The 13,944-nt window shown below is 36.9% G+C and overlaps 1 protein-coding gene across 5 annotated transcripts in view; it reads left to right on the plus strand.

The window, feature by feature from the left end:
* Positions 1-13,944, plus strand: part of NF1 (neurofibromin 1) — a 208,931-nt gene that overhangs the window by 18,208 nt on the left and 176,779 nt on the right. For 4 of the 5 annotated variants that reach the window (XR_012838375.1, XM_075771461.1, XM_075771458.1 and 1 more), the window contains exons 2-12: positions 1,778-1,921; positions 4,427-4,510; positions 6,754-6,944; positions 9,249-9,355; positions 9,638-9,705; positions 9,951-10,026; positions 10,546-10,703; positions 11,354-11,527; positions 11,721-11,843; positions 12,134-12,208; positions 13,374-13,505. Coding sequence is in view for 4 of the 5 variants with exons in the window: in XM_075771461.1 (XP_075627576.1) it covers positions 1,778-1,921; positions 4,427-4,510; positions 6,754-6,944; positions 9,249-9,355; positions 9,638-9,705; positions 9,951-10,026; positions 10,546-10,703; positions 11,354-11,527; positions 11,721-11,843; positions 12,134-12,208; positions 13,374-13,505 (1,332 nt within the window). In the remaining variant the exon portion in view is untranslated. Of the gene's footprint in view, positions 1-1,777; positions 1,922-4,426; positions 4,511-6,753; positions 6,945-9,248; positions 9,356-9,637; positions 9,706-9,950; positions 10,027-10,545; positions 10,704-11,353; positions 11,528-11,718; positions 11,844-12,133; positions 12,209-13,373; positions 13,506-13,944 lie in introns of all 5 variants that reach the window. The other variant, XM_075771462.1, reaches the window with a different exon arrangement.

Genomic DNA, 13,944 nt, shown 5'->3' on the forward strand with positions numbered 1-13,944 from the left:
TGGGTCTTTGGTGTGATCTAGCATGGCAGTTCAGTCATTTTTTTTACTGAAGTGTCAACCGTTCTCTTAGGAAAAACCAGCCAATTTCCATTGTGATCCTAGTCTGTGGTCCCAAAAGAACGGATACTTAAACCCCAAACAAACCACAGTTTATACAGAGAGGAAATTACACTTGAGCATAAAACCCGGGTAGTGTTTTAAAGAGGTCCATTTCCCTACAAATGGATGTCACTGTTAAGCAGAATGCATTTAATGATGCAGTCAAAACTGTGGAAAAAAAATGTTCCAAGTTTGGGGTTCTTTAATACAATTCATCTAGCGTTTTAAAGATGGGCCTTTAAACCTTTATCAACAAAGACAGTGATGTTAAATGGCTGGCAGAGATGTTCATGCCTGCTGACAGTATGGAACGTACTGAGGCCCCCAACCCAGAAGGTTGCCCTGTAAGCTTTTTGCAGCTGTAAAGCTGATTGCAATTCCTTGGAATTCTTCTTTTAACCTCTCTTAAATTATCTTTTTAAAAATTATTTTAAGTATAGCCTAATGCAAAATATTACATTGTGGCATTTACTTTGAGCTATGAGTGTCTTTCAGAATACACATTTATCAAGAATTCAAGTCAAAATTGGTTAAAACTTGTAGTAGCAATTAAAATTTCTGTAGATAGTGAATTCCTAGCTCCCACTTTAAAATACAAATGGCACATGTGACTTATAAAAAGAGGTGATAATATTGATTCCTTTTTTGTTCCCACATTTGGTTGCTTTTTAAAAATACAAATCAGTAAAAATTCAGTAAAATGAATTTTCCCAATGAATCATTTCTCACGTTTTCGCATGGTGGCTCCTAAGGGGCCAACTCCAATGAGGAGCGTGCAGGGAAGTGAGTGCATGCTTGGGAAGTGACTCGTTTGTGACTCTTGAAGAATTTGGATGCAGCATGAAACAAAGTGTCTAGTGTTCACACAGTCGGAGCAGCATCTCAGTTTTGCGCAGTCACTCTGAATCTTATCTTTTGTGGAAAATGTGCATTTCAAGGCTAGTTTTTACTGCTGGATGTTGGGCAAGGGTAGATAATGTGGGGCTCGCAAGTTGTGATTGGCTCGCACGTGCTTCAAGTGTGTGTGAGGCTGAGACTTCATCAGCTGGCTGGCAGTGGGGCTAACCAGCCAGCTGGTTAGCCAGGGGTAACCCAAGTCCTGGGGCAGATGGGATGCAGCAGGGCTTGAGGTGGCTGCCGGTGGTGGCTCCTCTGGGAACTCGCTTGCACCTCTTGGCCAGTTCTGTCCTGCGAAGGAGTAGAGGACACACATGGAACCACTGTTACCACCTTCCAACTCACCTGCTTTGAGAGCTATTGTGATTTCTCCCCTCTCAGGCTTCAAGATGCAGTTTTTTATTGCAAGTATTAGCTTTTTGAAGATTTTTTTTTTATTTAACAAGCCAATTTTTGGCATAAAGAAACTTTTCTTCTCAGAATTCTATCTTACTCACAGTTTTCTGCTCCTTTTGATTGCTTTGACATTTGATTTGTAGAAAATTTATCACAAAATAGAGGTTTAGTTTCAATTCAGAAAAAGGAATAAGTGAACTTTAGTATTTTGTTTTATGGATAACTAATAGAAAGATGGATATAGAGAAAATGAAATAATGCATTTGTAGTTGTCTCTTGTAGAATGTTTTTCAAGGTTGTTTCTGGTGTCTCAAGAATTTTTAACCCATCTTTAAAGAGGTAATTTCACTGTAAAAAAGCTTATAATACTTATCTTTCTTTGCAGCTTCCAATAAAGGCTGCCCAGCAGAATACCCACACCAAAGTCAGTACGGAGCACAACAAGGAATGTCTCATAAACATTTCCAAGTACAAGTTTTCCCTGGTCATCAGTGGTCTCACTAATATCTTAAAAAATGTTAATAACATGGTAAGTTTTCCAATTGTGGATTGTTGAGTGATTTTTCAAAATGGTTGTTATTTATTCATATGATACAATCTGCAGAGAGTCACTTGAAATTTAGTCAAATTGTTGGTTGCCTTTTACACTTTTTTTCTTTTCATCCTCATGTGCTAAAGTTCACCAGCAGCACTTAGCCGTGTTACGTACAAAGGCAATGAGGTAGTTGTGGCAGAGAAATCTAAAGGGAGGTGGTGATTAGGAGGAATCTCCCGTTAGTCATAGGAACGGTCTGTAGCTGGGAAGTTGTGGCTACCTAATGAGTGGGGACGTGACTGCACCTACTACCACCTTGGGTCCCTGAGCAATATGTAGATACTGGCAGAATGCGCTGCTTGTTGGGAGGCAAGGGGGAGGATGTTCTCCATTGCATGGAAAGGTGCTTCAGTTACCTAGGGAAGCAGTGCTAGCAAAGTCTTCAGAGGAGGAATGCAGCCGGGCAAAGGAGCTGCTGAGCAGCAGCACTAGGAGTTGTTTTGGGTATTTCCCCTCATCTGTCTGGCCAGAGTATGACTTGCCAGGAATCGTTTTGGGAAAAGAAGAAGGAAAAAAGAAAGGAAGAGGATTTAAAACTTAGGCTATTTGAATTTTCCGGACTGTTTGGATGCTTTAGCATTTGTGTGTACATATCAAATAGATACCTGTTTTAACAAGTACATGAATTTCAGTCAGAACCTTGTAAGAAAAGTCTTTGAAAACAGTCTCTTGTCTAATACTGCCACGATAGACTCACACCTGTGAAGGGATACCTTCCCAGTTGGTAAGAAAAAAGAATGAAAAATGTGTGGGAGTGATACACATCTTTTCCATTTATTGTTTGATATGGATCACAGCCTCTCATTAAACCACTTGATGTTGATACTTGAGGGCAGCAGAATGGTGTGAAGGGATGAAATTGAACGTGATTTTTCTACGAGTTCCCAAAGAGAAATCTTTAGAGCTGGGTGTCTTAGTAGATGGTTTCCTTCTACATACTGGTTTTCTCTCCTGCCTCCAAGGGAACAATAAAATGATTTCTGAAATCCATCAAAGTATTTGACTCATCAGCATCACTAAAACTGGCATTTAAAATAGATCTCAGTGGAACCAAAGAAAAAGCTAGAAAAGGAAAAAAAAAAAAAAAAAAGAATGTGGATGTCCGTAGTGTCAACTCTAGAAAAATAACTATTACCATCAAGTTGGGTAAATGGAAAGTTTAGGATCCTTTATGCGGAGAAAGATGTGGTTTGAATTTTTTTTTAATGGAAGATCTGGTTTTGGATTTGTCATGAGAGAAGTTTAGTTCCTTGAGTTTTGAAGTCATGTGATATGTGATCATGTGGAATCTCCACAAACAGGTAACAGAACTGGCCAAACTCTAGCAGTATGGTTTTTTTATGGTTTTAGTAAGATAGTTGGCAGCAAGTTCTTGGATGTCAGTTGTGTAGAGAAGTGCATCTGCTAAAACACTGCAACGGATTGATAAAATCAGAAAATAGGTTGCCCTGCTGCTGGGAGAAAACTATACAGTTAAAACATGTTTCCGCATATGATATATAAATTTTGAGAGGAAAGACCTAGCTAAAAATGTCAATTTAAAAAGGCAACATTTGCTTTGCACTGAGGAGCAAGACTTAACATTTTTTTATGTTTGATGGACTGAGCTACTGTATGAATCAGCAATGGTTTTGAAGGGTTTCTACAGCTGAAACAAACTAGACCCATAGACTGTCATAATGGTCTTAATTTAGAAAGAAGTCTTGAGGGTTTGCACTCTGCTGAAACTTAGACTTAGTTGAGCTAGCCTCTCTGGTGGTTTAAAATACAACTTCCTTTGGGTGACTTCTACACATGTTCCATGTGTAGGCAGTAGTGCCAATATATTTTTGGCTAAATCTTTTCTGCTTTATTTTGCTGTCTTAATATTGCTGGAGCTAGTCCCTATTGTTGGCAGTAAAATTGGGTGCTAGGTTAAACGCCTGATGGAACTGTGCCTTCAGCCTGTATCTGAAGTATGGCATCTTTTTGCAGGGTCTTGTGTTTCTTCCATGGTCTGCGCTATATTTTGCAACACTCTAATAAGCTTGTCGATATGGATTTGTTGTAACATCAGTTCTGTTAAGATGTTGGGAATGAAATACATAATTGGAAAAGAGTCAGGAGTAATTGATACCAAAATAGTTTCTGAAAAGGTATAACCTTTACTTCTGAATAAATTATAGGCCTGATAAAGGTAAGGGGCTGCAGTGTACCTCCAGCCCTACTTTGCGGTAGCTGTTTATTCCTTATTAGATTTGGCATTGCAGACTGGACAAAGATACTTCTTCAGTGATAAGGTTTTAATTCCTATTTTAATCTAATTTTTACTGGCTTTATTTTGAAACTCAAAACCAGCGCAGTAAAAGAGCCATAACTTCCTGTGCCACTTTGCTACATTAATGCATTACAAGTCAAATGTCTGTGTCTCAGATGAATCCATATCCTTTCTACTTTTAGAGAATATTTGGAGAAACTGCTGAAAAGAATTTATATCTATCTCAGCTGATTATCTTGGATACACTGGAAAAATGTCTGGCAGGGGTGAGTAGGCTTGCATAAGCAATTGCTAAGTTGGAGGGTACAAGTCAAATGCTTGTGTATCTATAACTACTGGTACTAAAGTTAAAACTCTTCTGATTTAGAGCAAAGTAGGATTAATGCCATTTAAAAAATACTAAAACGTCCTATAAATGCAAGGAGTTGATATAACTGATAAATTAAGGTTTTGTGGGGTGCTTTTTTCTTGCCTCAAACTAGTGATCTCTTTTCGGCTGAATAGATTTGAGTAAACTTTTGAATTTGCCCCTCCTGCTACTCAAGTAATTTGTGGAGTTATAAATAATGATTTTATTTTAATAATTTGTTAGAAAGAATTGCAGACAACCGTACTGAGAGACATGTGTGAACTGGAGTAAGGGAAGATGCAAACCCACATGAAGAATTAGATGTGGTTATGAAGCTTTGCTACATTTTTATAAGCTTTGAATGCTTGTGGCATATTCTTCTCAGTATTTTTTGAATAGATGCATTAAAACACTTTCATCCCACAATGTAAACAGAATAAGTGTTGGCATAGTAAATCATGTTAATGCAGTACAAGTGTTTCAGTTTTATGCTACTAAGTTTTCTGCATACAGTGTTGATTTTTCTTTCAATTTCTTAAAACTTCCATTTGTTGAAGTATTTTTTCATGTACTTGTATATACAGCAGAAACTGTGCTATCTCTGTTCTAAAGATTACTTTTGCAGGTGTTTCCTAGATTACATTAGTTAACCATGTCCAAATTTCCACTGGGAGCCCAGTCCCGAGGTTTCCAATCAGAGCCGTGCTGCAAGGCAGTTGGCTATTACCTTTGGGATGTAAACGGTTGTACAACTGATGCTGCTAAACTGTGTAATTGCAAAGCCAAACTTACTGTGAGCAAAATTTGTGATGGTTTATTCCTTTAACAAGAAAGGAATTTTTTTTTTAAAGCTGTATTCCTGGATGAATGTCATGAAATCATCTAAGTTCTTTGCTGTTTCCCTGCAACAGTTTTTGAAGGTTCTTTCTTTATAAGGTAATGACCTTATTATGGTTAGATTTATCAAGCGGCATATCTTATATTATGGTACTAAACCAGTCCGAATAATTGTGGATTCTTCTAAATTCACAAAAGATCCAGGAAATACATTTTCCAGAATAATTACCAGCTTTTACAGCTGTGGTAAATACCTCTCTTTGGCACTTTTTGTGTCTTTGATGCAGAGAGTCAAAAAAATCTGTTCTGACTTCAGAAATTAATTCTTTTAAAATATTTCTTATGTGGATATTGTTTGAAACGTTAGTGGCTTTTTCCTGATAGATGATATTTGAACAGCCTAAAATTGTGTAGAATACTTCTTGCTTTGTCAATTCAGATGAAAGCCCGTTGAGCCAGTATATGTTTAATAAGACTGAGCCAAAGTTCTATACAAAGAGCGTTGTGTTCTGCGATATCTTCAGACGTATTTCTTGCTCGCTGTTCTTGCTCAATGTTTCATCGAGCTCTCATGGCAACAGGACTCAGGTCAACTAAGTGGGAGTCTCTGAAACTTCCCAATTCCCTGTGGTAAATTCATTGGTAGAATTTTAGAAAGCTTTAATGCTGACCCTTCTGTTCAAACTTGCTCTTAGTAGAGCAAAGTTTCACTTTGAATTCTTTTGTAAATAGTTTCCTTATGTCTCATACTGTGCAAACTGGCAAAAATTAGATTTTTCTTTTGCAGGAAAGTTAAGCCATTTTCTACTCATTTAGAGCAATTCCAGGCAAGAACAAGGGAGAAGCATCTCTCTTCCAGTTAACTTTTTTATATTAAAAATTCGCTGGTTAGAATACTATCCAAAAGAGAAGTAAGGGTGGGTCTTTGCCCTTTGAGCTTCCATTCAAAGCCTAGGTAGTTAATGCTCTACTGCTAATACTTTACACAGAACAGCAGGGTGCAGTCATCAAAACAGAAATGTGTTTTACTTTGAAAACTAGTTTGATATTTTGCTTGATACTTGATGACATTGATCAACTTGGTGTCCTACGTATTTTGGTGACTTAACTGAAAATGTAAGATGGTTTGAATGATACGGGTTATTGTTCAGATGGAGAGAAACCTTTTCTGTGTAGAGTACTTGTGCTGTGGCTAGTGGTAGCCTGCATGCAGAATGACAAGTTCAGATTCAGGTCCTGTGCCTACTAGTGGCAGATGCTCCATTTTTTTGCCTCAAAACCTAGAAAGCTGAATTTCATGAAATACTGAATGTTTATTTTTAGCAACCAAAGGATACCATGCGACTAGATGAGACTATGCTGGTAAAACAGTTGCTGCCAGAAATCTGCCATTTCATCCACACTTACCGTGAAGGGAACCAGCATGCAGCTGAACTACGAAATTCTGCCTCTGGGGTTCTTTTTTCTCTTAGCTGTAATAACTTCAATGCTGTGTTCAGCCGCATTTCCACCAGGTAGGTGGTTTTCAGTAGCCTGACTTAGAAGTTCTACTACATACTGATGTCTAGAACATCTGTCATCAATTGCCTTTCTAATTTCAGAAAAGTTAACTGTTTAAAAGATATTTAACAAGATAGTTCTTAAGTGAAACTCCCTCTACCTTTCAAAATTTTACTTGAGTTTCAAGTTACAAAATGAACCTGTTTCATGTCCATTCTAGGTTACTGCCAGTGTATTTTCTGTGAGCTGCATTTATTGCTTCTTAATCTGCTTTCATAAGTACGAGTCAAATGTAGAGTGAAAATAATGATAACTCAGCTGAATAAGTTGAGTAAGTTTTTGTGGGTGCTAAGTGTTTTGGAAAAAAAAAAAAGAATGCTGAAAATAATGGGTTCTATCCATTTACTCACGAATTTAGATACAAAATTTTTGATTGTCTACAGCACTCTTGGTGCCCCAAGGATGTTTTCCTTCCCAATTTTTCCTGCTTGAAGGCTTTTACGTTAAACCTGTCCTATGGCTGAAGGGACAAAGCAGCTGGACTGTTCGTTAGTTGTTGGAGAAGACCCATTTGTCTTCTGACAAACTGCTGAGCTTCACAGCACACTTACTGTAAAAATAACTGTCTTTTCTGATATTCTAAGTGAGAAGAGAGATAGGCTTACAGTTTCCATCTATTCTTTGCTCTTTTTGCTCTGTTCCAGATCTTTATGATGCCTCAGCGTTTGCCAATCCACCAGAATTGCATATTAAGCTTTTTATTACTGAAATACTTTGATGTTTTTTGAAAGTTGCTTGAAGTAGCTTAGCTCTTATCACACATTGTTACAGCTAACATCGTCCTCGATTTATTAGAAGGGGAGCTTGGGCAGCTTTATGTGGTCGCATAGCAATGAGCGTGCCAATTTAATTGAAACAGATTTATGTATTCCTCATAATGTAAAAACAGTTCCATTCCAACATTTTGGAAAACATTTGCATTTTAGAAATCAATCTAAAATTATTTAATAATATGAAATTTTAAGTATTTTAAAAACTTTTACAGGGCCTTTAATAACTTGTGTTTCAAGAACATAGACTTGGCAGCTAGCATGGAGGATGTGGTTTTACTCAATAGGTTGATTATGTTTTGTTGCTTATGGAAATGGAAACAATTTCTTTTGCTCCTTTTATAGGAAGTATTTTTCAGTTGAAATTTTTTTGCAGTCTTTGAATCCAGTCCATGGATCTATATTTATTCGTATGTCTGTAGCGTGCTTTGGTTCTCAAGGGCCAAAGCCACCCTTACCATCCATTTGAGCTGGAGCATAGTGCTGTTTGCCTAACCTGTTTTTCACTTCAAGATGGCTTGTACATAAATAGTTAAATATTTGACCGATTGTTGCTGATCTCCACAGGGGTCAGCTTGCCGACAGTTAGCATTGCTGATCTTTTGACCTGTGCTTCCTGTTTAGGCATATTTCTAGGCCTTGTACAGCAGCTGGGGGATTTTTGGCACAGAAAGCACAGCAGTGGGGACCTTCCCATTCCCAGCGAGGGCTGTTAAGTTTCCCTGGCGTTGAAGAAATTAAGAACTGCTTTTGTGTGTAGTACTAGAAATCACATTCCATGTCTAAAACACATCTGTAGCTTTGGAACAAGATATGACTATCGTTAGTTTGTGAGAACATATGATTTAGTTATTAGTGGCTTAGTATCTGATGAGATGTTTAGTAAATCATCTAATACCAAAGTGTGAAAAGATGCCATTGTGTTTAAATTGGTGTGATTAAACTGCATCCTGTTTCTTTAGGCCAGAAAAATGTGGACCTTTAGCTTACAAAGTAGGGTTGTAAGGTTGTAGCTCACTTCAGCGGTATTAAGCACCATCAGTCACTGCTTTACTCTTGAGAAATTGGCTGGGGCAAGACTTGCTGTTAAGGAGCGGTAGTCTAAAGGTGTAATGATTCCATTAATTTAATATTGAGATGAAAAGATGTCAAGATTACTGCTACAGTGTGGTAGATAACAGAAGGATTTAGGCAAATCTTGGGCATAAACAGACTATCACCAGATGGTTTTGGTATCTTGTAAGACTCACCACTGGTATATTTAGATCCATTTTCAGTATGAGGATGGAATAAGACTATAATATTAACTCTTAATCATGCAAGATCCATCTTTCATTTTTATACCAGGAAAAGTTTATCTGAGGAGATCGTATTATAAGAGGTCATATAATATTCTCTTGCTGTTCAAATGTATAGAATCGCAGGTATGTGCTCATACCTGTCTGACGTAATCTGATTGAGAAGTTAGTTTACTTTGCGTATTTTTAGATTACAGGAACTGACTGTTTGTTCAGAAGATAATGCTGATGTTCATGATATTGAACTTTTACAGTACATCAGTGTGGATTGTTCAAAACTGAAACGACTCTTGCAAGGTATGATTTGAGCCTGTGTCTTGAAATACTTTTATCTGAATATAAAAGATATATATCTGAGTTAGAGATGGCACAGTGATGTTGATATGTGTATCTTTTTATTGCTGTGTTTTACTCCAAATAGTCATATATTTACCAAAAGATTTAAAATTCTGAAGCAGCATAAAGACATTGGTTTAAAAATTGCTTTGCACTTCAAATCTTATAATTGAATTTTATAATCTGTGTTGCTTTTTAGAACCAAGTTTGTTTTCTAAATGCAGAAATGTTTTACTTTTACAGAGACTGTATTCAAGTTTAAAGCCCTTAAGAAAGTAGCTCAGTTAGCTGTTATCAATAGTCTTGAAAAGGTGAGTTTTTTAATATTTATCTTCTGATTCATTGCTTATTTGCAGACTTTCTCTAGTATAGTAATAGTTGCAATTCAGTAATTTAGTATAAAATGGAAGTTGGTGCATCCGTTCGATGCATATATACTCTGCAAGAAATGTCGAGTGATTAGAAGTAAGAGTACAATCTCTCTTCATTTAAATACATAATTCAGAAAAAATATTTTTAAGTTCTGGAATGTAAAGGTGTTTTGCATTATCTGCAGGCATTTTGGAACTGGGTGGAAAACTATCCTGACGAATTCACAAAGCTGTATCAAACACCACAGACTGATATGGCTGGTAAGGCATAACAAGTGACATGGTGTTCAAAAGTTGATTTCTCAGAGATCCCCACATTCACTTGCATTTTGTGCCCTCTCTGCTTCTTGTGCAGCCTGCAAATAAGAAACAAATTTCTATCAACCTTTCTCAGGGCAGGCAAGGATATATTGCTATCTCTTCTCTCTCCTGACTCACTTTTTAAAGAGATTCGTTTTGTGGTTCACAACACAAAGAAATAAACCCCAAAAAGTGGGAACTCTTTAAATACTTATTTTTCATCTTGATACAGGAAAAAAAAACCAACTTAGAGAACATCACCTGTATTTGTCTCTAGTCAAAAAAGAGAAGAAAATTTATATTTTCAGGTAAACCATGTCTTTAACTGGGCTGAGACCATTTTATCCCCAGTAGCATGCCAGTAATGTGCAAAACAGAACTTTTTTTCTGTGTAGGTGGAGATTTCCTTCTCTTTTAGACGTATGCTTTACCTTTTCAGAATTAAAATTGGTATTGAACTTAGGGTTATATTTTATGCAGATTGTGCAGAGAAGTTGTTTGACTTAGTGGATGGCTTTGCTGAAAGCACAAAACGTAAAGCAGCAGTTTGGCCACTGCAAATCATACTCCTGGTCCTGTGTCCGGAGATAATCCAAGATATAGCAAAGGATGTGGTAGAGGAAACTAAAATGAACAAGGTAAGAGAAGAAAAGTGTCTGAATTCTGGTTCTGATTTCTTGAGTATGCTTGGTTTTGCTTATTCTGTATTTGAGGTATATTTTATTTTGTCTTTTCTGCCTAAAAAGCGTGTTGCAATTCCATCTGTAAATTTCTGCAGCCTTTTTAAGTTCTCACCTAACATATGTTCTTTCATTGTCATTAATTCATACAAAGAGTATGTCCCAAACAATGTTATTTCAGAACTTTTACATTTTCATGGAGATTTGAATCCAAGCAATGTGATTTCCCCGGCCTCCCCAGTAGCAAACAGCATTGCTTCCAGCTGGCCTGTATTGCACTGTTCGGGGTTTCTGCAGTGCATGTGCTGTGTGTTCCATAGTTGCAGTACCTGTAGCAGATGTTGAATTTGCTGTGGCTACAAACATTATGCTTAAGAGTAAAGGACCCTCTATCTTTGTGCCATTCTGATTGTCCTAGATTGTTCAAAATGAATGTCTTTAATAAACATAACATTTTTCCAGAATGTGGCATCAAGTTGTTTTTTGCAATCCCAAAATCCATGATTTCAGATCAGAAAATGCACTGTTGTTTGGTTTTAATATTTAAGAATCTACAAACCCTGACCACAGATTACTGGTTATAATTATTCCTGGTTTGAATTCTGCAGAAACTGTTCCTGGACAATCTCAGGAAAGCACTCGCAGGCCACAGTGGGAGCAGACAGCTGACTGAAAGTGCTGCTATTGCTTGTGTTAAACTGTGCAAAGCATCTACCTACATCAACTGGGAAGATAATTCTGTCATTTTCTTACTAGTGCAGTCCATGGTAGTAGATCTGAAGGTAATGTCTGTTTCCTAATTGCAGTGAAGAAATTTGAATTTTAAAATACTGAAATAAACTTTGAATTTCTCCTTAATTGAATACCATAGTGTTCTTCAATGGAAAGTTTTGTATTGAAATCAGAGAAGAATAATCTTGGTATCTGATTTATGTATGTATGTGTTTTGTTTTTTTTTTTTTTTGAAAAATACAGAATTTGCTGTTTAATCCAAGCAAACCTTTTTCAAGAGGCAATCAAAATGCAGATGTAGACCTTATGATTGACTGCTTAGTTTCCTGCTTCCGCATAAACCCTCATAATAACCAGCACTTTAAGGTGAGAATGCTACTTACTGGTAAGCCATTCTCCGCATACTATTGATGACCTGACAATTATAAAAGATGTGCTAACAGCAGCTGGAAGCACATAAATAAGTTCAACTGCATAAATATCCCTTAGTAATAAATCCCTGCATGTTTTTACAAATGTTTTCTTAAGTGATTACACTTCCTCTTGTTTAGATTTGACAGCTTTAATAAAAAGGCTCCAGTATGTCACTCAATGTGATAAGAAAGATGCCAAAGACAAAGATGTTCCTAAGTGGCTTTTATGTATTTTTATTGTAGATCTGCTTGGCACAGAATTCCCCATCAACGTTTCATTACGTACTGGTAAATTCGCTGCATCGAATAATCACAAATGTAAGTTCTGAAAGTATTTAATCAGCCCAGCAATCTGTGGCTTCTATTCAGATCAATATCTACTTATTAAATACAATTTGAATAGTAGACCAAATCTTTTTGCCTGTATCCATGCAGCAAGAGTTGCTTGCTAATAAGGAAGGACATACAAATCTTTGTTTGCACTGTCCACCAGTTGGATTCCCAGCTTGAGAACTTGTATTCCAGTATAAAATTTCAGTACAAATATGTTCTAATACCCTTGAATGTAGGATGACAAACGAAACTGAAGTTCTCTGGTTTTATAATGTGTACTGCTGTATTGATACATGAAAAACACTCTCAGGACATGCATAGTTTTACACCATCTGGTGCTACTTCTGGTATATTGACATGGGAACTTAGGGGAAGCACTGGCCTCGTGGTTTTGCTTGGGGATTTGATCCAGTATGAATTTAAATAGTGTAAAATTGTAGTAAATGCTGAGTGCCAAAAATATTTTGCAAGTTTGAGCAGTTGTTCATCTTAAATTTGTTATTGTACTTTAAGTTACTAAAATATGACTTTAACTTTCATACTGTTCAGAATTACTTCCCTGCTCAGTATGAAAATAGAATCAGTCAGTGTTGAGCAACCAGCCTTACTTAATTTACATAACAGTCTCTATTTCATTTATCCCAACATTGTAATGAAAATGCTATATTTATAAAAAAAGACTATAAGGCACTTCGACAAATAGGGGAGAAGATGCCACTGTAGATGTGGTGGAGTAATACAGCTTTTCAGATATTATCGAGCACTTAAAATACCAGTTTTTCCATTTCGTTTAGTGTATCGCAATGTTTGTTTTGAAGTATTACTTACTAGCATTCAGTATCCTGAATACTAGCATCAGTATCTACCATGGCTTCCTGCATTTATGGTTTCAGAGTTTGTGCTTGTTCAGAAAGAAGAGCAATACAGTGAGCAGCTAAGTTGGAAGTACTATTTCTGTTACAACTCATTTAAATATTACAAGTTTTATGATGAGAATGCAAAATTAACATAGCGTTAATACTGTGTAAAATTCTTATGCTATGTAAAGGTTAGTTGTACTCAGCTTTTGTAACTTTTAGAGGTCTAAAATCACAGTCTCACTCATATCTTACCAGTTTAACATTTGAGCATTTCTGTGTTTTCATTCCAGTCTGCGTTGGACTGGTGGCCCAAGATCGATGCTGTGTACTGCCATTCCGTGGAGCTTCGCAGCATGTTCAGCGAGACGCTTCACAAAGCTATTCAGGGCTGTGGGACGCATCCAGCAATTCGCATGACTCCGGTAAGGCTTCTAAAGAAGCTATTAAAACACAAACCTCTTGTTTCTCCTGTGTCTCCATTCCATTCCTGCTTTTTTATTCATTAACTTTAGACTGGAAACTAGAGGGGGGGAGAACATTGCAATCCAAAAAGCAACAGAGAGCCATACATGCTCTGTAAACTTTGCAGGTTTTGGTGTATTGACTAACTGTTTCTAGTCAGTTAGTGATGTATGTTTCTCCATTTTCATACTGCTTTTAAACTGGCAACATAGAAGTATTTCTTCTGTAACTGTCCTCTGTGGCAAACTGTTCATTTTAAGCTTTCTTGCTGTGTGGATAGCTAGGTAATATGTCCGTTCCTGTTTAATCTGAAAACCAAAAGCATTCTGTATGTGAAGATAACATCTGAAAACTGCAATGCTTTTACCACGATTGGCATGAGTATCTCTTCTCTTCATT

The sequence above is a fragment of the Balearica regulorum genome, chromosome 19 (genome assembly GCF_011004875.1).
Source record: "Balearica regulorum gibbericeps isolate bBalReg1 chromosome 19, bBalReg1.pri, whole genome shotgun sequence".
In the NCBI taxonomy this organism is placed as follows: Eukaryota; Metazoa; Chordata; class Aves; order Gruiformes; family Gruidae; genus Balearica; species Balearica regulorum.